Genomic DNA, 25634 nt, shown 5'->3' with positions numbered 1-25634 from the left:
GCACTCGTTTCAGCCAGGAAGCAGGAAGGGACAACTGCCTCAGCAGGTCCCAAAAACGCAGGAGAGAGTGAAATTGCGACTATGTTGGCCTCAGCAACACAGAGAGAACACTTGACCTTAGAAATGAAAAAGAGAGAAGCAGAAAGGAGAACCTGATACTCAGAAGATGAAAAGAGGAGAGGCTGAGGAATAAGGAGGGAGTAGTGCCTGTGGTCTTGATCTGGCATCTAGAAGGGTTCAGCAATCTGGAGAAGGTGCTGTACATAAGTTAAATAAGAGTCCCAAGACGAAACATAATTTTGAAAGGCATTATAGGAAGTCAGAGAAGACTTAGCTCAGTGGTTCTCAACCTTCCTAATGCTGCGACACTTTAATACAGTTCCTCATGTTGTGGTGACTCCCAACCATAAAATTATTTTCGTTGCTACTCCATAACTGTAATTTTGCTACTGTTATGAATTGTAATGTAAATATCTGATATGCAGGATGTATTTTCATTGTTACAAATTGAACATAATTAAAGCATAGTGATTAATCACAAAAACAATATGTAATTATCTATGTGTTTTCCAATGGTCTTAGGCGACCCCTGTGAAAGGGTCGTTCGATCCCTAAAGGGGTCGCGACCCACAGGTTGGCGACCCACAGGTTGTCGACCCACAGGCTGAGAAATGCTGACTTAGCTAAAGCAACTAAGTTCTCCTTGTCTCAGGGCCTCTTGCTTCTTTTTAACACAATTTGTCCTAAGGCAAGGTGGAGACATACACATCAAAGGGTAGAGTTTGGTATAGAATCCATTGTCAGATTGGAAGCCCCAGAGCCAGTCCACCCGATATACAGCTTCAGACTACACCTAACCACCACCCAACTATCTCCATGAGCAACACACTCAAGGGGCAGACTCATCAGGGTACCAGAAGCCCATGAAACAAGACCTGATTCATGGGGTCTCCCTCTGAACAGCAGATCCTCCACAGTGGTCTCAGCCAGTCCTTGAAGTTGATCCACCCAGGGATAAATCTCTCCCATTGATTGCCAATAGCAATCAAGAAGAGGGCACATAGTCCACAAGGGGGGCACACCTAGAGAGCCCAGCTTGGGTGAATGGGGTGGCTGTGCCACTGGGCCCTGTAGGGCACCTACTACATAAGGCCACTCTACCAAGACTGGGAGACATAGGCCAAAACCGGTTTGGCTCAGTGGAGCGTCGGCCTGCGGACTGGGGGGTCCCAGGTTCGATTCCGGTCAGGGGCGTGTGCCTGGGTTGCGGGCACATCCCCGGTGGGAGATGTGCAGGAGGCGGCTGGTCGATGTTTCTCTCTCGTCGATGTTTCTGGCTCTCTATCTCTCTCCCTTCTTCTCTGTGAAAAGTCGATAGAATATATTTAAAAAAAAAAAAAAAGACTGGGAGACATAGAAGCTCCACCCTAATACATAGAAACAAACACACAGAGTCGATCAAAATCAGGAGATGAGGAAACATGGCCCACATGAAAGAACAGAACAAAATTCCAGAAAAAGAACTAAACAGCCCTAGCCAGTTTGGCTCAGTGAGTAGAGCGTCAGCCTGCAGACTGAAGGGTCCCAGGTTCGATTCTGGTCCAGAGCACATTCCTGAGTTGCAGGTTCGATTCCCAGTAGGGGACATGCAGGAGGCAGCTAATCAGTGATTCTCTCTCATCATTGATGTTTCTATCTCTCCCTCTCCCTCTCTGAAATCAATAAAAATATATTTTAAAAAAAGAGAACTAAACAAAATGGAGACAAACAATCTACTAGATGTAGAATTCAAAACACTGATTATAAGGATGCTCAACAGACTCAGGGAAAGAGTAGATAAACTTATTGAGAACTTCAACAAAGAGATAAAAACATAAAATGGAAATAGTAAACAAAAAAGAATCAGTGCGAAATGAAGAACACAGTAACAGAAATGAAAAATGCATTACATGGAATTAACAGTAGAGTAAGTAAAACAGAGGGTCAAATCAGCAATTTGGAAGATAAAGAAGCATACAACTCCAAATCAGAATAGCAAAAAGGAAAAACAGTCCAAAAAATGTGGGTAGCGTAAGGAGCCCCTGGGACAACTTCAAGCATACCATCACTCACATTATAGGGGTGCTGGAAGGAGAAGAAAGAGAGCAATGAATTGAAAACCTATTTGGAAAAAAAATATTGATGGAAAACTTCCCTGGTGAAAGAAATAGATATACAAGTCTAGGAACCATAGAGAGTTCCAAACAAGATGAACTAACACTTTGTGGGTTTCCAGAGATGTGAGGGATTGGGGGACTTAGTGAAAAGGGTGAGGGGATTAAGAAGTACAAATTGGTAGTTTCAGAAAAGTCACAGGGATGTGAAGTACAGCATAGGGAGAATAGTCAATAATATTATAATAAATATGTATGGTGCCAGACGGGTACTCGATTTATCAGGGTGATCACTTCAAAAGTTATATACATGTCTAATCACTGTGCTGTGTACCTGAATCTAATACAATATTGTTCATCAACTGTAATGAAAACTAAAAAATTATTTTAAAAATACTTCTTTTTCTTTTTTTAAAATTTTATTTTTCAATTACAGTTGACAGTCAATATCATTATACATTAGTTTCAGGTGTACAGCATAGTGGTTGGACAATTATATAATTTACAGTGATTCCCCAGATAATTCAAGTACCCATCTGGCACCATACGTAGTTATTACAATACTATTACCTGTATTCTCTATGCTGAACTTTACATCCGTGTGACTGTTTTGTAACTGCCAATTTGTACTTCTTAATCCCCTCACCTTTTTCACCCAGTCCCCCACACCCTCTCACCTCTGGCAACCATCAGTTTGTTCTTTTTTCTGAAGAGGAAACTGAGGCCCAGGGACAAAGAGGTTTACCCAAGATGACTTCATCAGTGGCAGGACTGGGCTGAAAGCAGGCTATCCGCACACTCAGTCCAGTGCTCTCTCCTATATTTTAGTCATTTTACCAGAAGATGTTTCACAAAGGACTCAATTCTGAATTCAGCCTGTTTGCTCTTAAATATCATATATTCTGTATCTTTCCTAACACCTTAGAAAATGTTACCTCTAAGCTGCATAGGTCAGTGATTTATTTTCTTCCCAAAGCTCTGTTATTCTCTGAAGTATTAAATCCTTGAAGACAGTTGAGGAACTATTAAAATGTCCATAAAAATTAAATCATCCCCCTAAAGACTGAGAGATGTGGGCCACTCTCTCGAGCACGTTGAGGTCAAAGCCCTTTGTTGCAGATATAAAAAAATATATCATCTGACATTTGAAGCCTTTCTCCAGAGAGCCCCAAACACTTACCACATGTAATCTTACTGTAGCAAGACTAGATCTTGATACTCCAACCTGCAGATGGAAAAACAGAGGTTCAAAAAGTTTAAGTGGTTCTTCGAAGGCATGTCAAATGGAGAGTGGTCCTAAGTAAAGGGCTCTGGGGTCCTCTAAGCCCTCCTGGAATGCTTTACCTCCCACCAGCATCAGGACAGCTTCTGCAGTGCATGCAGCCAGGAGGCAGGGCCATGACACCCCATTACCTCTGTGTCACATTGGCCTGTCATTTTGGGAAGCCACCTCATACAGTGGCTTTGGGATGAGACCTGGTTACGTATCCCAGTTCCGTACCTTACTATCTGTCTGACCTTAAATAAGTTCCCCAACCCTTCTGAAGTCTACTCCTCTTCTCTGGGAAAATGGAGATATTAATTTTTCTTGTTTTGTTTTCCCACCAGACCATGAGCTCCTGGGAAGCTGGGACACCAGCCAGATAACCTGTGTCACCAGCACTGGCATCAGCTGCCCAGTACATGTCTGTTGAACTGTCAAGCTGTTGGGGAAACTGAGTTAGACAGTCCACCTAAATCCCCTGAGGTCCTGTCTAGTGCATATGTTCCAGGGGCTTTCATACACATGGCCTGGGTTCCTTCAGAGGCTGAGGGTTCCCCACTCCTGTTCCACTGGAGATAATGTGAAAGTCTTCTGTCACTCACGGCTTAATTTGGGAATACAAAGTGACACCCTCCCCCTGCAGAAGAAAACAAGATCCCTTCAGTTGATCAGGGCCCTACGAACCACCTTATCCCAAATTCTAGAATCCAGCAGCAAATAAAATAATGCACCCAAACCAGGCAAATTGATTATCAGCCCTGGCTATGCACCAGCAGCCCCTTGGAAGATTTTAAAGTAAACCAGTGGTTCTCAACCTGTGGGTCACGACCCCTTTGGTGGTCGAACGACCCTTTCACAGGGGTCACCTAAGACCATTCTGCGTATCAGATATTTACATTACAATTCATAACAGTAGCAACATTACAGTTATGAAGTAGCAGCGAAAATAATTTTATGGTTGGGTCACAACATGAGGAACTGTATTTAAAGGGCTAGGAGGTTGAGAACCACTGAAGTAAACAGTCAAAAATAAACCAACAGGCAAGGGATCCATCTCCAAAATCTGATTAAGAAATTCTAGCCCTAACCGGTTTGGCTCAGTGGATAGAGCGTTGGCCTGAGGACTCAAGGGTCCCAGGTTCAATTCCGGTCAAAGGCATGTACTTTGGTTGTGGGCACATCCTCAGTGGGGAGTGTGCAGGAGGCAGCTGATCGATGTTTCTCTCTCATCGATGTTTCTAACTCTCTATCCCTCTCCCGTCCTCTCTGTAAAAAAAATCAATAAAAATATATTTTAAAAAAAAGAAATTCTAGGGTAGGGCTCTACATATATATATTTTTTTCTACTTGACTATAATGCCTTGTCTGGTTTAGGAATCTTTGCATTTGATACATATACATTATTATTACTCTTAAAAATCCAGTGTCTTCCAAGCAGGGGGTAAAAAAAAACCAAAAACACTAGTTGTCAAATGAAATAACTAATTCCTTTCAGAAAAGGACATCTTCATGAAACATTTTAGCAGTCAATCTTGGGCAGGAATTCTGATTTCTAGCAGTTGGTCCATTCCCATGAGCTCGCCCATTCACACTGGCCCCGTCCATAGATGCCCCTGGTCGGTAGTGCCTCTGAGCTGCTCAACTGGATCAATCCTGATCCAACATGCAGCAATGCAAACAATGGATTTAAGGGAGTACTAAGGTGTCTTAGGGGGGATTTCCACCTCCCCCTGGGCATTTTGTACAGAATCCAAGGATCTCCCACCTTGGCTCCCTGCCTTTGCAGGGTGTGACGAGGTTCAGTGGAGTGTGCTTATCAGCTTTGCTGCAGGATATACGCTCTCACTTCGCCCTGTGAAGCCTCCTTGACAAGCACAATTATATTGTCCATCATCCGCTGGGAGCTCTTTGAATAACTTCCCACATATTAAAAACCGGTTCCCACCCACATACCCTCTCCAACTTGCTCCTTCCCATCTTCCTTCTCTCTCTCTCTCTGCAAATGTATCCATTGTTTTATGCCCAGGTTTTAGATTACTCTAGCTATAATTGTTTGTAACAGCGCTGATAATTTGCTGGTGGCTCTGAAAATAGACAGCTTCAGCTCCTGCCATTGCAAACTTCTAATTTAGCAATACTGGCTGAACCCTTTACCCTTCTGTGAGTACACCTTGGAGTTACATCATTCTCACCCTCACATGTGTTCCTGTCACCTGAAATGCTCATTCTATTTGTCTCTTTTCCACTTCAGTACTCCTGACAGCTCCTATCTTTCTTTCATGATTCAATTCAGTTCTTCTCTTCTCTGGGAAAATTCCCTTGGCCACCCCTCTCCAAAAATCAACTAAATACATGTTTGTCTCCTGAGAATTGAGAGCCATTTGAGGATCGAAGAGTGACCCATCCTTCTTTGCATCCCCAATATCTGCCGTGCGACAAAGTCCTGTGAATCTTTATTGAATGGATGAATGAATGAATCAACACAATGATCATACTAAGTTAAAATCATGCAGGAAACATTTTGAATATTATTGTTAGGTAGCAGTGCAGCATAGAAGTTCTGTGCATCAATAGAGATGGAGTTTTGAGCACTTAGTTGATGAATTAATTTACTTACACTTAACTATCCCGGGCCTACCAAAGTTGAAAGAATTTATACCCAGATGAACTATCTTTGTGAAATCACAGAAGGTGGTCTCACTCAGCAATGAGGCCAGCTTTGTGGGTATATAGAGCGCCTTGCTTAGAAGGGCCCCTTATTTGGTTCATTGCTCTGCTGTGGCTGTGTTGAACTCTTTAACATTTTTCAAACTTTTTCTGTTGCATGGGACCTCAAAGCGTGTCGCCAATCCTACCCAGCAGAGCTGGTGCCAGCCCATCTGGAAAATCGCCAGGAGGTTTATGGTATAGTCAGGATCTCCCCCTGGCTCTGTGACTGGTGCTGCCTTCTGTCTTTTTTTTTCTTTTGACCATTTAAAGACTCAAGGGACTGCATGCGGAGCCCAGAGTTGGTATTTTGCCCATGGGAAAGTGCCAGGGTTAGTCATCACCCAGTGGAAAACTTTTAAAAGGCACTTAAAACAGAAATGGAGAGTCTATTTAAAAGTCATTTCTAACTTGAGAAGTAATTGCAATTCCATGGACCTCCTCATGGCAACTTTCCGTTTTATTTCATAGCATCTGCAGGCATATTTTAAAGATAGAAACGAGCAGTCACTTTGAGTTCTTCCACTGTAATAGGATTTTACTTGCCTCCCACAGACAATGAAAGGAGAATTTTAGGCTAGCCTAAAAATTCTATGGCTTAATTTTAGTGTTAAAAAACTGTCCAAAAAGTGTATCCCTTGAGATAACTTTATAATAAGACTTTTAACAAAAATGATTTTCTAAGTAAAGCTAGTGTCTTTCTGAGCACAAACTAAAATGAGGAATGTAACTACCCAGAAAAAGGACTCTTACACAATATGTAAGTACCTTTTTCTACAACTATCCCAGTTGGTATGTGTGGTGCGTATTAAATTAGCCTAGAAATACCTTGAAATTTAGACTTCTCTCCAAAAGTGATACTAAAGAGTTATTTTCCCTGTATGTGATTTTTGTACTAGTTTCTTCACTTATTACAAACATGATCTGTGTCCACTGCATAAAACCTGGAAGGACAAGCAAAAAGGAAAAACAAGTCAGTTCTAAGCACTGTTGCCATTTTGATAAGAAGGTACTTCTGCCTTTTTTTACTTTACAAAAAGTGGCTCGTAAACTAGATATTATTTTGTAACCTGCCTTTCTCACTGGCTTGCAACCTACAGGGGTGGACAAAAGTAGGTTTATACTTGTTTGTAAGAAATAATGTAATACTTACTCAATAATAATACAAGGGTAAACTTCCACATACTCGCAACTGTCGACCTCCTTTTGCCTTCCCTTCATTTCAGTGTCCTTATAGGTCCTTTTACACTTTCATATGATGAGGTATGTATAGTGTTCCTGTGATATGTATGTATTAGATTTTATTGAACCAGTCCTCATTCTTGGAAAATTGGGTAGTTTCCAGGTGTTTTTTTTTTTTTTTCATAAATGCAGACATCTATTTAGCAATAGCTTATGATATAGCTGTGAAGGTTTTTATGTACATTTTTTATACGAAATATTCCTGGTTTCTCTGTGTTGCACCCTTTTGAGTTTCTTCGGTCCTGTAACCATGCATTTGCAGTGGTCGTGCATGCCCAGCATGCGTATCACCTCCATTCATTGCATTGGCACGCTGGTACACCCGCTTTGGTCCCCTGGTTGTTTCTTCTGCAGTTCAGCGTGCTTTGCTTTCTTACTGTGTGCAAGGCTCTGAGCTCAGTACAGGGCAAAAAGACAATAAGACACAATCCCTCTGCCCAAAAGGTACCTTAATCGAGTAGGAGAGAAGACATAAATATAACTAATGATCATGCAAAATAATGTTAAGAGACCAAAGAAAAGGAAGTAACTGGGGAATTAAGGAAATTGTGTCAGAGGAGACCCTGCAAATAGGTAGGGTTTTGACAAAGGAAGGAGAGGAAGCGAACCTTCTGCGCAGAAGGAAGAGTGCGGGCCAAGGCCTGAGGAGTGAATGTGGGTGATGTCTTCAGGAGCCCACGGAGTAGACAGTATATGACGAAAGTGGAGCAGAAAGTGACCCTGAAAGAGTGGGCTGGGACCAGGCTCAGAAGCCTGAAAGCCATTCTCAGAAGTTTCTTCTTGTGACTGTAAGAAGTGAGAAGGCAGGAATCATCTTGAGCAGCTGAGCAAGACTGGATCCAGTTTTAGGACTTCACTCTGGTTAAGATTGGCCAGGAGAGGGTAGAGTCTGAAGTAGCTTGTAGTCAGGAGTCTTGCAGCAGTCTAGGTGAGAGGGGACGGGAGCCTTACCTGGCTGTGGAACCTGCCTCAAGGCAGGCGGTAGATTCAGAATCAGTCGGGAGAGGGGAGCTGGGAAGACATGCAGGAAGCTATTAATTTAAGTAATCCCTTGTCACATTGCTGAGCTGCTAGAGCTAGGGATAATGTCTTTGGCCACCACTTACCCTCAACGCAGTGTCTCATCCTTATTAAATGGAAGGGTCAGAGACAGTGTCTCCTGGGAGGAAGATAGAACGCTTGCACTTCTCAAAAGTAACTACTGTCTTTTAAGGAAAAGGCCGTAGCAAAGGAATGCAATGACATATTCAAGAACCAAAGCTTTGTTTATCATTTTTCTTCTAAAGATAATCCTTATAGTTTAAATAAGAGCATGCCTTAATCACCATGCCTGGGTCATAAAAGCTATGAAATCTAAATAGACTTGTGAGATTCTAAGCGCTTATGAATAGGCATTAATGAAGGCAGGAGAAAACGTTGGTGCCAAAACAAGTTATTAGGTTGCCTGGGGCATGGGATCAGGGGACTGGCTGCAATGGGACATGAAGAACTTTCAGGATTAAAATGTTCTATATCTCAAGAGGGATGTGGGTTCATGGGGTTAGGCATGTCAGAATTCATGAGCTGCACACCTAAAACATGTTCATGTTATTATATGTAAATTATGACTCCTCAATGCAGTTCACATAAAAATGATTAGAACCAAAATTTAAGGTGTTACTGGAGTCAGCTTATTGCTATTGTTTCAAATTATTTCTTTCCCAGATATATAGAGGGTATCGTCAAAAAAGAATACACTTTGTCTGTAGATTCTATTACATATTGAGAACGAAATGTATTTTAATAAACCCTACCTTTATCATTAGTCCAAGTGTTCGTACACCCTGTATTCCATATATATTTGAACCCTTTTCTAAAGTCCAGTTCATAGCAATTTTGTATGACCCACATTTTGTGTGTGCTGCACACAGGCCAGATCCTGGGCAGTCACAGGAGGGTGTGGCAATGAGTGTCACAGATAGGGCCCTGCCCTGACAGAGTCAAAGCAGCTACCAACGTAAGACCTCATCCTCAACGTAAGCTCTTGTTGGGTTTCTTAATTCAGGGAGCTTGATCTTTGGAGGAGGGGAGAAAACATTTTTTAAAGATCAAGTTGAAAAAAATCTCAGTGCACTTGCTGTGTTGCCCACTCCTGCCATTTGGTTTTGGTGCTGACTTTCACACCTTTAAAATCTCAAACGTAAAGCGGAGTTATTCTGACACTGGATTAGATCCTTGGGGATGATCCTCGCCGCGGTGTTATTTCTCACTGGGGTGTAAGAGCCTTGCTGGGAGCTGTTATGTGTGAACTCTGAACATTTAACTGAATGGTTTGAATCTGCTGTGTTGAGGTTTCTTTCTATTCATAAAATCCAGTAGTTCATCATGATCAAGGGGTCTGTGGACTTTTTCTTTGCCGATAGGGCCCACTTTTGCCCAGGTCTAGCAACTTAATGGGCGGCTGGGGAAGAAGGGTAGTCCTTTGGAAATAAAAACCAGTGTCATTAGTTAAACTTGGAAATGAATCAGAGTGCGGAAGATCCTCTTAGACCACAGCTGACCTCGGTTCTGTCATTTTAAAAATGAAAAGAACTGAGACCCAGTGAAGTGAAGCGACTCGTCCAGGTTTACTTGCGTAGTTTCTGCAGATCATGGGCTAGCAGCAAGGTCTCCTGTCTTCTAGGACTGGACCAATTGACAGTCCCATGTCCAAAACACCCATCTTCCCATTTGGCCAAGTTGAGAGGAACTTCACCTCCATTTAGAAATCTTTCAAGGGAAGGAATGTACATGCCCTTGGCAATCCACCCCAGGATTTCACAGCCTTCCCTACTTGGAATTTTTATGTGCTATTTTTGTCCTCCAACCTCACTCTACAGAACGCCACTACCTATTACTTCCTTTGAGCAAATAGGGATTTTAATCATTCTTCTTTTGCTTGATGTTAATCCTCTGAAGGCCTGCTCCATTTGCCGCAGCTAACGTGCAGAAACTTCACTTGCAATGAAAGTCATACTTCTCTTGGTAGCCTGGCATTTCAGCATTTTAAGAAGCTAAGTAGCTCTGTCCTCATTAAATTAGGCTCAAATTGGAGAACAGAATTACATACTTAAAAACACAGACACAAAATGATGGATTAATGTTATACCTCACGGTAACACATCGTGACATGTGGTAAGAGCATTGGGCCAATTAGCGAGCGAGTCCTCTGCTCGGGTTCATCTTTTCTGCTGGGTATGTAGCAAAGGGATGGTGATTTGAAGGATGGCATTTATCAAACGCCCTTGGATAGGAAGTTTCTGCTTTAGTGACATGACCTGCATTCATTTAACAATGACAGGACCCCATTGCCTGGAAACACAGACCAGAAAGTGCTACACCAAAAGTACAGCCTCCGAATTGGCATTTCCACGTCTGACTTTATTTCCAGAAACCATTAAAAGCCATCACAATTGTGTCTCAATTGGAGTTAATATGTTTCAAAAATATATATCCTGCTCTTTTCTTGTGAGCCACAAAATCATAAGTGATGCCATTTAGCAGGTTCGTTGGTTCGGGATCCCCCCGACTCCTCCCACCTTTTGTGGTCTTGCTTCCATATCGGTCTGATTGGTAACAGAAAGGAGAGGTAACCAATAAATCTTCCAGTTCCTCTTGGTGTGGATGCCCAAGATACTGTCAAAAGCAAAATGTATGGGGAGGTGGCGGGGGCAGGGGGGAGTTTAGGTCAGCAACTTGGGGGGAGGGGGTGGTTTTTCTGCGTGGTAAAGCAGAAAAATCCTGTCACCGAGTTTAAATAAACAAGATCTGCCCGGAGGGGAGCCATGGTCTTTGTGGGGCTGATTAATGTCAGCCTTGTAAGCGCAGTGCCCCAGCAATAGGGCTGGCCGGCTGAGCAGACACGGGAGAACGCAGCATCTCCTGCTTGGGGATCTGAGCAGAGTCCAGTGCCTCTGAATGGGGCTGGACGAGAAAGCTGAAGACTGGGAACATGGGAGATATTTTTGAGATTTCAGCTCCCTGTCCCAGGGAAGGGGACACAGGCACCTTCCCTTTAGGCCTTGCATATGTTAAATCCAACCCCTGTCTCTCCCAACTCCGCTGCTCCCAGCACAGGCAATCCAAAAGGACCTGCTTCCTAAATGATCTTCAGGCCTGAAGAGGAAGTATGTCCAAGAGCAGAACTTACATCCTTAAAGGGATTGAGCAGGGAGCACTGGGAAAACAGGACGTTGGCCCTGGTGCTTACCTGAAAATGCTAGTGGCGCCAGGCAAATCCATCAGCCTTGGCTGATGCATCCGTGGACTGCGTTTTATAGTTGTCAGCAAATGCTCAGAGGAACGCCCCTGCATGAATCTCCTGCCCCATCTTATTGTTGGGAAAACCGGTCTTCCATGAGTTGGGGGTGGAAGTCAAATCCACAGGGAATGTGTGTGATTTAAAAACCTGAAAACTATTTGATGTATTTATGTCCATTGCTCATATGTTTCCATAAATTCACTCTTGTGACTTTGAGGGGTGTCCTGTGACCATCCAACTAGTCAAGGCAGCTTCTGGGGCAGGCGACCTGCTCTGACACCCAGGCAGTGTTACTGTGTTTCAGGTGCAAGCTTGCTCACCTGCACAACCCTCTGTGCATTTACCCTAGGGCCTAGGAATTGATGCTGAAAAATTAAATCTTCCAGACACTCTAAAAATAGCCCCAAACCATCCCGAAAACCTCTGCTCTGGGGCCTGATTTCTAGCGGCAGCAAGAAAAGTGGAAAGCCTTTTTTTTTTTTTTTTAAATCTCACCACCAATAAAATCAGAGGTTGTGTTTATGTATTATACAGTGGTTGTTTTGAGAAATAAATTAAAGTAAATGATGAAACTTTAGAAAAAATGGACTCTCTGGAATGGAACCAAGAACAAGCTCTTAGTGTTGACCTTTTGGTTAAAGCCACATAATGCAATTTATGTCATCCCCTCTAGATATATTATTTTATTGGTTTGCTGGGAATTTTGGCTTAAGGGAAATTGTACAGTGGAGGAGTTACTGCCAAATGCCTGTCCCCGTGGTGAGGTGTTACCACAGAAAACAACACAGGCTTAGGCCCTCTAAGTGCTTCTATGCTGCAGGTCTATGATTCACAAAAGACACTTTCAGATGTTGTCATAACGGAAGTCGTGACTGCTGACTGTCCTCATTAAGAGCGCTTAGGATCCAAGTGGTGCTTTTTCAGCCTACACAGCTTTTAAAATTGTATTGTTATAAATCTTGACGACCGGTGGATTTGAGGTTTATAAACCTTGTTGCAGTGCTGAGATCCTCAGATGAAAACAGTTAAACTGGTTTTCAGAACCAGAAGTCAACCCAGTCATCAGTCACTAACTTGCTGGTTGTTGATGGGTATTTCCTGGTTGATGTTTCAGCTTTCGTATATATTAAGATAAAATTGTATTCTGGCAACTAAGTACATGGCTTTAAATCATAGAGCTGGAGGTCACCCTCTGACTAGATCTCCCCCCTTCTTTGACGGGGTGCCCTAGGCTCACTGGCCATTAGGTTTCTTTTACATTCCCTTATGACCTCATCCATTCTCCTGGCTCAGTGGACCATCTGAATGCTGAAGACCCTCCAATTTATAGCGCCAACTTGAACCTGTCTGATCTCCAGCCCCCTGCACTAACTTCCTACTTGAATCTCTACTTAAATATACTAGTAAAATGCCCATCCCAAATTTAATTTGTCCAATATGCGGTTCCTGGTCCATCCAAATCATCATCCTCTCTCATCCTCTCCATCTCGGCTGATGGTAACTCCCTCTTTTCACTTGCTCAGGCCAAAACCTAAGAGTCATCCTGGAATCTTCTTTTTCTGCCACATCCCTTGGCTTACCAGTGCCACAGTCAGAAAACAGTCATGTCTCACTGTTAAGGGAGAGGGGGGTGCCTCGTCTTCCCCTGTTGCTCATGGGTATGGGCTTCTTAGGGTACTGCTGGAATAAGCATTGCCAGGGGCCCCACAGGAGAATGCTGTATAGTAGAAAGCTTTATTTCTGTGGAATTACACCCCTGGGTTTCCAAAGTCCCAGTTTCCCTTAGTCTAGTCATAGAAGAATGTAGCTGGGGTTTCAGCAGAGCTAAAATCAAAGCCAGTGTCCTGAGTTTCCTTTCCATCTCTGTACAGACCAATTGTTGCCTCAGGCTAGCCTAGCTTGTGTTTCCCGCTGCGGCCCATTAGTCTGTTATGTGAGGGTCCTCGTGGCCGAGGGCCACAGGGGCCAATGCAAGAGAGTGGGAGCAAAAGAGCCCCACAAGCCAAGAGTCCAGCGCAACAATCGAAGGAATTTCTTAGGCTAATATGTATTCGCAAATGTTCACACCCTTGCAGTGGCCATGCCCATTGTGACCAATCATCTCTGTCCCCAGGTGTGATTGACAGGAAAGTACCTTCCCTATGTCACCCCTCCTTTACTGGGCATGTGTCTATCTTCCCTTTATTGGATCCTTCTCCGTTGTCTTGCTGGGAACATGCTTCTAGTGTCTGGTCTTCCCTTTCTTCCTTTCCTGTTATGAATAACTAGTTAATTACAACAGTATCTTCACCACCTACATGTTCAGAGTAGATCTGGAACCAGACCCCTTCTCACTTCTCATCCCTTTCACCACCACCTTGTTCAAGCTGCCATAGCACACACCTGTATTCCTGCGGGAGCCTCCAGCTGCTTCCTCTCTTACCGGCTCTTCATTCATGAGTGATCCTGTTAAAATCTAAGTCACATCACATGACTTCCCCAGCCCTCCAATGGCTTCCCACCTGACCACCCCACCCACAGGATCTGCCCCCTGATCTCATCTTCATTTCTCTCTTCTTGGCTCCAGTCACACTGTCTTCTCTGCAGGGCTCCACACCCAGATGGGCTTCCCCCTCAGGACCCCCACACTGCCTGTTCCTCTGCCTGGAGTGTTCTTCTGTAGACAGCTGCACTGCTCACTCCCTCCTCTCCTAGGGAGTTTTTACTCAAATGTCAAGGCCTTCCCTGACCACCGTATTTTAAATCACCACCCTTCCCTCCATCTCCTAAATACTCTCTCCCCCCAGCACTGCTATGCCCCCTTATGGCTTTATTTTTCTCCCTTTTTACTCCCAAACATGCCATTTATTTTTATTCTTTGTTGTCAATCTCTTATTTACTCCCACTAGGATGTAAAAATTTCCACAGCAAATGTTTGGCTTTTGCCCATTTCTAGAATCACTGACATCTAGAATAAATAGTGCCTGGTAGATTCTAGGTAAACATTTATTGAAGTGATTAATTCATTAATTTTGTATTTCTCTTTCTGTGGCACTAGAATAAACAGTGCCTGATAGGCTCTGGGAAAACATTTGTTGAAGTGATTAATTAATTGATTAGTACTTCTCTTTCTGTGGCACATCTTTTCACACATGTATTTATTGGCATCTTAGATATTTTCCTTCAATATCTGAGGAATATCCAACTATTTCTGATATTTGTTGCCAATATTTATTTCTTTACTATTTAATTTACTTCATATATATTTACAAACTGAAGTTGACATCTTTGTAGGAGCAAATCTGTGGGTTTTGATTCTATAGTTGCTGTTTTTCTTGGTGTGGTCCTTCGGAGTCAGCACAGCCATAAGATTCTCGAGCCCAGCATCAGGCTGCATTTCCTTGCGCTCACGCTCTTGCGTCTCCCGCAGGCATCAATCGGAAGGTCATATACTCCTTGGCAGACTCGGCCGGTGGGTTCTTCTCCATTGACGAGTCGTCCGGCATCATCATCCTGGAGCAACCGCTGGACCGAGAGCAGCAGCCCTCCTACAACATCAGCGTGCAGGCCACCGACCAGAGCCCCGGGCGGGCCCTGTCCTCTCTCGCCACCGTCACCATCACCGTCCTGGACATCAACGACAACCCCCCTGTGTTTGAAAGGAGGGACTACCTGGTGACAGTGCCTGAACACACCTCCCCTGGCACCCAAGTCCTTACCGTTTTCGCCACCAGCAAAGATATCGGCACAAATGCTGAGATTACGTATCTCATTCGGTCTGGGAATGAACAAGGGAAGTTTAGGATCAACCCAAGGACAGGTGGGTAAACAGCAGCCCATTTAGAATTCAAGGCTTCATTCTGTCCTGCTCCCACTCCCACCCCCTAACCACTTTTCTTGGTGGGCTCTTTCTCCTGCCACTTCCCTGGCAGCAGAAATAAGACTTCGCACAGCAGGGCCTGCTGGCAGATCCCAGAGTGCCCTCTGGCACCCTGCTTCTAAGGATGCCCTCCTCAGTTGGAAGCCCCTGCTGTGGGCTCACTTGGAAGATACTAGACCCCCAGGCTGTCTCCAGGATTTCCCAGGAAGGTTGGGAGCAGCGATGTGCTTCCTAGCTGGGGAGAGGAAGTATTCTTTGCACAGCAAGCACGGGGTTTGTTTATTCCTCTCTCTTTGCTGTTTGTTTCTTGGTTCTCTAACTTGGATCATGAGTTTGGGAAGTGCTCCTGGAGATGAGCGTCTGCTCACCACCATCCACACTCAGGCCGCCTCTCTGGTACCTGCCAAGCAGGTTGATAAGTGACCTGCAGGTCCTCCCAGCCGCACCCCTGTCAGCTGGAACTGGGACCGTATCTGAGCCCTGTCACTGCTCCTGGTCACAACATGGTCATTTCTCACCACACGCTTTTGAAACCCTGGGGAAGATGTGGCATCATCTAGGGCAGCAGTCGCCAACCTTTCCGACCTCACGAACCACCAGCAGTCCGGGGACCACCGGTTGGCGACCGCTGCTCCAAAGGTTTCCTTAAACCAGCAGTCGCCAACCTTTTGGACCTCACAGACCACCAGTGGTCTGTGGACCAGTTGGAGACGGCTGATCTAGGGAAAAGGTGCCCAGGAAGAAACAAGAGAAACCCCTAAGGCTTTTGCATCAGAGAGTTAAAACTATTAGGGGTAATTTGGGTAAATAAAGGTGGTAATTTAGAATATAAGCTTAGATGTTTTTGGAAGAGTAAACATATTCATCCTTGTATTTTCATACAGTGTGTGTATTAATATTTTCAAAGTAGTCCCATTTTGCAAATAAGGTGAGTCTTACACTTCCCAGCCACTGGGCATAATTCCCTCATTACTCAAGGAATATGCACTTGTTGAGCAAGTTAGCAAAGGAAGTCCATTTGGGTAGTCCAGTAAATATAAACTGGAAACTATCATAATTAGCAACACTCACTAACATAGCAGATGCCCCAGATTCCTATTGCATCATTAGTTATTTCTCACGTTTTCCATACAAGGAAAAACAGAGTTTCAGAGAGGTTAAATAATTTTCCCAGGGTCCACAGTAAGTAGAGGATCCAGGATTTGAACTCAGATCTTTCTGACTTTGGAATACCTGCTTAACATCTAAATTATACTGCTATGCTCTGGAGGGTGCAAAAAAATGGAGGAGATAGAGTCCCTGACCTTAAGTATAGGGAGATGGAAATATTGATGGAAGAATTACATTAGCGGCTTCTCCCAGCAGTAACTCTGTTTATTAAGGTCATTACTTCCAATTAAAAGGTATGGGGCTTTTCCTCATTTAAATATGTGTTCGTCTTAGCTGGTCTAATTATGATATTGTATATGGACACCATGGGGAAATGGGTAAGTACTGTTTACATTTGACACTGGATTATGAGACATGAAGTGCTAAGGGTGATAACTGCTAAGAAAACTTAATTATGGAGAGAAAGATGCTCCTGTCATTGGTATGACTTCTGTTTCTCGCCTTAAGTGAAGCGCAGCCTTCGCTCCTAGAGAAGTTGGATGTGACATACCCACCTTCGTCCTGCTGGTTGCTTTTCACGTGGGAAAAGGGGTCAGTGCCCCTGAGAGCTGCTCTGCAGGTAGTACAATGACCAGTAACCAATGGCAGAATGAAGGCAGGATGGGGTTGCCTCACCACGAAGGGCTGGGCTGGGAGGGAAAGAGCTCTCATGGAACTTCCCCCAGGGGAGGCACCCAGCAAGCTGCTTTCACCCGTTCGATTTGCTTAATTTAAATACATCTGTAACACGGTCATGACCTCTATCCTGTAGTTGTGGACCCTGAGCTCACACTATTTGGCCACTGATTACCAGGCAGTTCCCTTTCCACTGTGTCACGATCCCTTGGCGTTTCTGAGATCCTTGCCCTCTTTGTGCCATCCTAGTTTTAGATAAGCACAGAAAGCTGAAGTCCCGGAACATTGGAGCTATTTTTAATGAGATTTCAGCTTTCTGGAAGTATTTACTTGCTGACGAGGGTTGGGATCATACACTCACACCCACACATCTCGGCTCATTCTCGGTCAGCCCGGGTCCACGTGAGGAGTCATTGGGAGACACTTATCAGGGGTGTGGTTCTTGTCCCTTCTGCTTACTTGCATGAGGGCGACTAATGCCAGAGGCTTTCCGGCTGCTTGAGAAAAGCACTATTGCAGAAACAGGCAGAGACTTGATGCCTTCAGCATTGTGTCTGATGGGTCGCTCTGTTTTCACTGACAGCATTCATCAGACTCCGGGTGCTTTCAGAAGGGCATTCAATAAACAAATTCCTGAATGGCTAATATTCTTGGCTAGAGATGATGTTATAAATATTTCCATGACTGTGGAACTGCTTACCACTGTTTCTTCCTAATCAAGTCTAAAGCTTCCCATTTCTCTTCAAAGGGGGTATTTTAGTCTCTGAAGTCCTGGACTATGAATTATGCAAAAAGTTTTACCTGGTGGTGGAAGCTAAAGATGGGGGCACCCCGGCTCTCAGCGCCGTGGCCACCGTCAACATCAACCTCACCGATGTGAATGACAATCCTCCCACGTTCAGCCAAGATGTCTACAGTGCGGTCATAAGTGAAGATGCCTTGGTTGGGGACTCTGTCATTTTGGTAGGTGCCAGTGGGAGGGCCAGATGTCTGGGGCTAATAATCCTCAGAGTGAAAAAGTGAGCCAAGTCTGTCTTGGGTTCTCTTCCCACGTTCCTTTCAGTGTCCTTTTAACCCCAAGAACCCTAGTGAGGCACCAGTCTTTCAACTGTTCCTTCTCCAGGGTGTCTTACAAAGGGTTTGAAAAATGCATTTCTATCAAGGTGCAAGTGACTGATAATCACTGTCCTCCCAGGAATGTGTATTTTTTGAGAAAATAAGATACACCATGGAATGAAGTTGTAATAATAATAATAATGGCTCCTACTAGCTTGTGACTTTAGATGATATTAGGTAGCTAAGGAGAGAATAAAATTCCTCCCAGCCCCTTACAGAGAGAGAGAGAGAGACAGAGCAGGGGGGCGGGGGGAGAAATTGGAGCAAGTTTAAGATGAGTAGGCCACTCGTAGAGTTCTTTCCAGAAGGGTTTTTTTCTTTTTCTTTTTTCTTAAAATATATTTTATTGATTTTTTTACAGAGAGGAAGGGAGAGGGATAGAGAGTTAGAAACATCAATGAGGAAGAAACATCGATCAGCTGCCTCCCGCACACTCCCTACTGGGGATGTGCCTGCAGCCAAGGTACATTCCCTTGACCAGAATCGAACCTGGGACCCTTGAGTCCGCGGGCCGACGCTCTATCCACTGAGCCAAACCGGTTAGGGCAGGGTTTTTTTCTAATAAGAACAAATCATGTGTTGAGAGCACACAGGCTCTCTGGGACTTACCCATTACATTTTGGAAACAGTGAATCCCGTCCATACCATGCTCATCATCCCTAGGTTGGGCAGGTCCCTTCCACTCATCCTTATCTCTGGCTCTCCCAGCACCAGGCTGTGGGTGTGTATTCTTTACGCGTCAGAGGTGGGCTTCCCAGGCCCTCTCTCCTTCCTGGACATTGTGAAACTGTTCCCAAACATTTAAATCCCAGCAACACCAACATGAGCAGCAGACCGTGGGGAGTATGTTGGCCAGGTGGGAGAGGGAGTTTTCTTGGGCTTCCATAACATGGAAATGCATAGGTTGAGAATTGGAAAAGAATCACAAGAGTATCCCTAACAGTTAGCTCTGGCTCTATCCTGACTAGGTTCCGGGCCTGAGGAAAATCAGGACTAACTGGCAGCAGGCTGTCAGCAAGTAAAAACTAACAGAAATAAAATGGCAGCTCCAGCATTAGTGGCTTCCTCCTGGAACCAAACCCATCATGTCTTCCTGGGGTTATGCTCACTGTCGCTGCTGATCATAGTGCCTACGAAAACCACCAGAGCTGTGTCCATCTGTGCAGACCTGGTACCCTAAGAATAAACCTTTTGTGTCATGCCTTTCCTCTGTTTTGCTTGTGTCCCATCAAGCTAATAGCAGAGGATGCAGATAGCCAGCCCAACGGACAGATTCGTTTTTCCATTGTGAGTGGCGATCGGGACAATGAATTTGCTGTGGATCCTGTGTTGGGACTTGTGAAGGTTAAGAAGAAATTGGACCGGGAACGGGTAAGCTAGTTTAAGCCAGCTCCCCTCCCACCCACTCCCATCCACAACCATCCCTTCACTGGAATCGGGCACTGGCTCAATGAGTAGCAGTAGGAAGATTCTCTGCTCTAAATGCTGAGAGTGTAAAGGGAGGGGCTAAAATGCAGCACTGTGTATTGGCGTTATAACTTTGAAAGAATTTTCTGCCAATAGATGTTGGCAGTTTCTTACTTACGAGTGTTTTCAGGAAAAGCAAATATGTGTCTTCCTGGATGGTTTGAAGTTTGGTCCTTCTTCCAGCAAGGAGGCAGAAAAGCATCTTGAGCACTGGGATCCTGTGGTATGGAAGGACCCCCTGAAGGAATCTAGGTCAAAAAGAATGATGCAGAAAATTCCTCTGTCCAAGGTTGAACTAAGTTTCTAAACATTATCTTTTTTAGCCAAAAAATACTATCTTCAAGGAGAAATTAAATATGGGAATAAAGGTGCCCTAGTAGTGATGCTAACAAGCAGAACGACCTCACTGAGCGATATAGACCCCTAACTCCCGAAGAATCAGAACTGATAAGGTAGATCAGTGTTGACAACGGTCCTGTCTGAACAAAGGCCAAGAGCTTCGATGCTAACCAGGGATGGTTTTTGCCCCCAACCCTGGGAACCTATGGGTACCCCACCACCACCATATATTTGGAGGCTGTCAATTTTTGGTTGTCACAAATTGGCAGGAGGTGATACTGCTTTCTAGTAGGTTGAGACCAGAGATGCCCCTAGACATTGTACAGGTCAGCCCCCAACAACAAACAATTACCTGGCCCCAATGGTGTCAAGGTTGAGAAACCCTGGTTTAGAATCTAAGAGGAGAAGGCTGAACTTCAACAAAGCCGAGCAGAGCCTGCAGCGCCTCTGAGTTTGTGCAGAAGGAAGGAGACACTGCACTTCTTCACTGCCAGCTCTCTGTGCTTCGATAGGTGTCCGGATACTCCCTGCTTGTCCAGGCAGCAGACAGTGGCATTCCTGTGATGTCGTCAACTGCCACCGTCAACATTGACATTTCCGATGTGAACGACAACAGCCCGGTCTTCACACCTGCTAACTATACCGCTGTGATTCAGGTGCGTGAATCGGGCCTGTCGGGCACTTGTCTTGACACACTCAGCTTCCTTTCTCTGCTGTTACTCGGCACGGTTTATTACTGTTTTTTACCTCATATCAACTCACCCAGGCACAGGACTGGTATAAAAATAGTCTGCATTTTCTATTGCAACTGATTCACAAATGTTGAGACGTGCAGTCACCAGTGGGGTTCTTTCAAGTGTCAGGTACTTTCCACACACCGTTTGTCCCCACCCCACCCCCGTGAAGTGAAGGAGCTAAGGATCTGAGGAGTTAAGTAGCTCACCCAAGATCATGCAGCGAAGTGGTAGAATCAGGATTAGAACTCAGATCTGTCTTTGGCAAAAACTGTTTTCTTTCCACGGAGGTTGCATTTAAGCTACTTTGTACTATCCCGGCCAGGGAGGGAGATTGATACTAACTGGGTCATCAGTCAAAGGGAGACTGGAATTCAGGATAGAGCCGCTACTCACTAAACCCACTCTTCCATAAGCAATGTGTTTAGCACTTCAAATCCACTAGCTCTTTAACATTAGATGGAGTATCTTCTGGCAGTCTACAATCAGAATGACTCTCTTTCCAATCTTTTTTTTCTCTTATTCAAAAGATATTTAATTAGCACAGTAGCAGGCCCGGAGCTACCTCTACTTCCCTGTGTTTCTAGAAGCTGGAAACTGACCTCGGGAGGTTCAGGAAATCAGTGCGGGAATACAGTCAGTGTGGAGGACTTAGCAGAGACAAGATTGATATCCATGTCTTGGGGGGGACCACAGATAGTCTAGAGCAGTGGTTCTCAACCTTCTGGCCCTTTAAATACAGTTCCTCATGTTGTGACCCAACCATAAAATTATTTTCGTTGCTACTTCATAGCTGTAATGTTGCTACTGTTATGAATCCTAATGTAAATATCTGATATGCAGGATGGTCTTAGGCTACCCCTGTGAAAGGGTCGTTCGACCACCAAAGGGGTCGTGACCCACAGGTTGAGAACTGCTGGTCTAGAGAGTCAGCTTCTGCTTGATCCAGTTTGGCCTCAGATTCACCCCCCATGGGGCCCAGGGCTTTGTGGGTAGAAGGTAAGATGATAGTGAGCCAGGTCTTGAGGGGCCTGTTTGTAATAACATTCAAGACTTTGAGTCTGGCCATCCATAGCCTGCACCCCTGCACCACTGAGCTAGGAATCGGGCGAGAGGCAGTCATAAAGCCAGCAGCTTGCTACTTCATCCCCCACCGCTTTGCCAGAGAAACCGGATCCCTTCACCTGCTGGCCTTCTGGGTTTCCTCTCCTCTCTGATGCTTTTTCCAGCAGCTGTGCATTCTCATCTCTCTCCTGCTCCCACGGAGCTTCACGCAGGGTCTGCACCTTCCCCCCATCCTCCTCCTCTCGGACTGCTCTTCTCTGAGACTGTCGCCACTGGGCTCTCTCTGCCTCTCCCGCCTCTGGGTGCTGGCCCCTGAACAAAATGGGCTTTGCCTACTCAACGTTCAGTTTTATGACACACATCCATCAGCTTGACAGGCTGTTTCACATGCACAACAGGAAGTCGTAGTGAAAGAACCGAGAACCTCCGCAGTGAGCAGTGGCCCTGGCTCATATCTATAGCGAGGGGCCTGTGTTATATTTCACCCTTCTTTCTCTGATGGTGACCGGGGGGTTCTCTCTCTCCCTCTCTTTCCCTGTCTCTCCTATGGAGGAAATGGCCTTGGTAGACTGAGCAAACAAACCGATAAGTCTTCTGTTTTATGTGGCGCTGACTATACTGTCAGTGTGGAGCACGAAATCCACGCTGGGCAGAGGCGGTTCTGCGACTGGTTCCAGATGGAGGCCATGTCTTGATCCTGATGACCAAAAGCCACTTGAGGCAAAGGGGCAAAGTAAGAGATCTCTGAGGTCCTACTCTCGTTCTCCTACAAAAAGTGTTTCTCCCTTTTTACAACCCAGAGTAGTTTTCTTATTCCAACACCTGGTTTTTATAAAACTAATTCAGCACATGAAACAAGTGTACCAGCCCCGTGCGTGACTCCCCTCCAAACGGCTGCATATCATTGTCTTCATCTCTGCGACCCAAGCTCATGTAACCCCAAATCGATATCATCCGAGGCCTGAACTAATGAGACTGACTTCAGCCCTAACCGTGGTAATGCCGAAGTCTAAACAGCGTGGGGCCGGGGAACCAGTCGCTGAGCTACAGAGGAATTTGACTTGGCCTTTTCAAAGCGAGGCTAGCCTTTGAGCCAAGAAAGGATGACAAAGACCTTTGTGTTTCTATTTTGGGGGAAGAGGCAGAGAGGTTCCACAAAATAATGCTCGCATAGTAACTCCAGGGCTTCCAAATATTCTGATGAAGTTGAGAAATATTCCACCCACCCACCCCCTTCTCTTTCCTCAAGAAACATGGCAAAACTTGAATTCTGAGGTATGAGGTATGAAGCCCATTTCCCATCTGGCATAAGCTTTTGTATATTTACTGGGAAGGTGCCAGGATGTCCTCTCCCCCCTCCCCCCAAGTCCAATGTTATGGCATTGTGTCACCATGTTGGGCCTCAACATAATCATGTCACATCCCAAAAGGTTGATGTTTTCTTGGTCTGAGAGGAGTGTTGATGTGATCACTAAGGCCAGGGAGCACCGTGCATTTCCAGAGCTGTGCATGAACTCAGTGCATCCCCAGCCTAGCCAAGGGCAAGGTGGGGCAGTCGCATCTTTGGAACCTCTAAACCCGTTCAAGGTGAAGTCCTGTGTTCTCACCTGCCGTCCCTAGTCTCATCGGCAGCTGTGGGGAGGCAGCCGAGGACTGAAGCACGATGCTTTCAGACACCAGCGTATTTTCAGAAGACGAGATACTATCCCAGGGAATCCCTTCCTCTAAAGCCTTGTCTCCTAGCACAGCGCTCTCCGCCGGTAATGACAGGGCTTCTTAAAATGTGAACAGAGGTGTAATTTTACCTCCCTTTTCTTATGTACTCTTTTATTCAGGAAAATAAGCCGGTAGGCACCAGCATTTTGCAGCTGGTGGTGACAGACAGAGACTCCTTTCACAACGGGCCTCCCTTCTCCTTCTCTATTTTGTCGGGAAACGAGGAGGAGGAGTTCGTGTTGGACCCGCACGGGACGCTGCGGTCAGCCGTGGTCTTCCGGCACACGGAGTCTCCGGAATACCTGCTGCGTGTCCAGGTGCGCCCCCCCCCGCCCCCGGCCACACCAGGCCCGGCTGCCTTTCCCCCAGGCCTGTTCCTGGGCCCATCGGTTGGTTTTCCTTTGTGGAGCACGTCAACATAATTCATTACCATGCAGGCATGTTCCCCTTTTAATCTCAAATTCAATTTCACACCAATAAAAGCGGCCTGTGTGTGTGAAATTGAACAGGAAGGAAGGGAAGCGTCGTCGTTCAGCAGGGACATGCCTGCAGAGTGTGCCAGGCAGCAGTCCCAGGGCCGAAATCTGCATTCCGAAAACTCCTGGGGTTCTAATTGACCCCCAAAGTCGAGGCTTGCCGCTTTGTACTGAGTAGTGTTTGCCATGCTGCCCCCCTCGGGGAAGCTGCCAGTCTTGGTCCTAACGGGATGGAGCCAAATCACAGCCTCTGATTTTGAAGAGACCTCTCTGCTTGGTAAGTTTCTCAGTGAGACAGGAGGGGATCAAGGGCTCAGATGGCAGTGGTCTCCCTACATTCCTGCTCCCTCAAGGTCACTGACCTGTGTACAATGAAACGGGACAAAGAGGCGAAAAGGGCCGGGCTGGGCAGCTTGTGGATAGGAGCAGGAAAGGAGAGAGCACCCAAATGTCCCTATGTTTGAATTTTGGCAGAACAAGATTTGGGCCCCATCAGTGAAACTGGGTGACTTTTTAAAAAATATGTTGTTGTTGATTTTTAGAGAGAGAAGAAGGGGTAGGGAATAGAGAGAGAGAAACGTCCATGAGAGAAAAACACAGACTGGCTGCCTCCTACACGCCCCTAGTGGGGATCGAGCCCACAACCAGGGCATAAGCCCTTAGCCAGAAATGAACCAGAGACCACTTGCTTCATGGGTGGACACTCAACCACTGAGCCACACCAGCCGGGCTGTGAGCTATGGTGTGCTGACCCCTGGGGTAGGGGAATGACAAAGTGGAATGATTAATTTAGAAGGGGTATACACAATTGGGCAACCTAAAGTCATTATTAATGGTGGCAATCATAACCATAGTAATTTTTTGTATTTGTACAGCATTTAACTGTGTACATTGTTTCTTTCGATAAGTTATGGCTTACTGTGCTCCATAAAACCTTCCAAACGGATGATTTTGGGCTCTGAGCATGTGAATGAATTCTGCAGTTGCCATGCATTCCTCCAACTATATTATGTGGTTTTATATCACAGTATAGATGCTTAAGGGCAAGGAGAGAGTTGTAGTGCCTTCTCGCAGAAGCGAGTATGGTTCCTTGCCTACCTTCTCTGATTATTGGAGAGCAGATTCACATCTCAGACTTCGAAAATACTATAGAAAGCTTTCTCCTCCCAGTTCCTCACATGAAACCACCACCCACCAAGTCCTGCATTTTTGCCTTCCCAAGGTCCCTGTGTGCATCAGTTACATTCCCTTTGCCACCACCCACTTTATTCTAGATGGCCCCATCCTTATACTATTGCAGAAGCCTTGTGGGAAATTCCTCCAGATTTAGCCGCATTCTTTTCAGATCCATCTCTATACCCCTTCTAAATTAATCATTCCACTTTGTCATTCCCCTACCCCAGGGGTCAGCACACTATAGCCCCTAGACCACA

At 45.3% G+C, this 25634-nt stretch overlaps 1 protein-coding gene across 2 annotated transcripts in view; it reads left to right on the top strand.

The window, feature by feature from the left end:
• FAT3 (FAT atypical cadherin 3) overlaps window positions 1-25634 on the top strand; it is a 524011-nt gene that overhangs the window by 447338 nt on the left and 51039 nt on the right. For both annotated transcript variants that reach the window (XM_070425876.1, XM_070425875.1), the window contains exons 13-17: window positions 15054-15443; window positions 18037-18251; window positions 19638-19775; window positions 20723-20866; window positions 23845-24042. In XM_070425876.1, coding sequence (XP_070281977.1) covers window positions 15054-15443; window positions 18037-18251; window positions 19638-19775; window positions 20723-20866; window positions 23845-24042 — 1085 coding nt within the window. The remainder of the gene's footprint in view (window positions 1-15053; window positions 15444-18036; window positions 18252-19637; window positions 19776-20722; window positions 20867-23844; window positions 24043-25634) is intronic.

Source organism: Myotis yumanensis, unplaced genomic scaffold (genome assembly GCF_028538775.1).
Source record: "Myotis yumanensis isolate MYYU_CA2020_CCGP unplaced genomic scaffold, mMyoYum1.0.hap1 SCAF_10, whole genome shotgun sequence".
Classification (NCBI taxonomy): domain Eukaryota; kingdom Metazoa; phylum Chordata; class Mammalia; order Chiroptera; family Vespertilionidae; genus Myotis; species Myotis yumanensis.
This window is presented reverse-complemented; position numbering and strand designations above follow the sequence as displayed.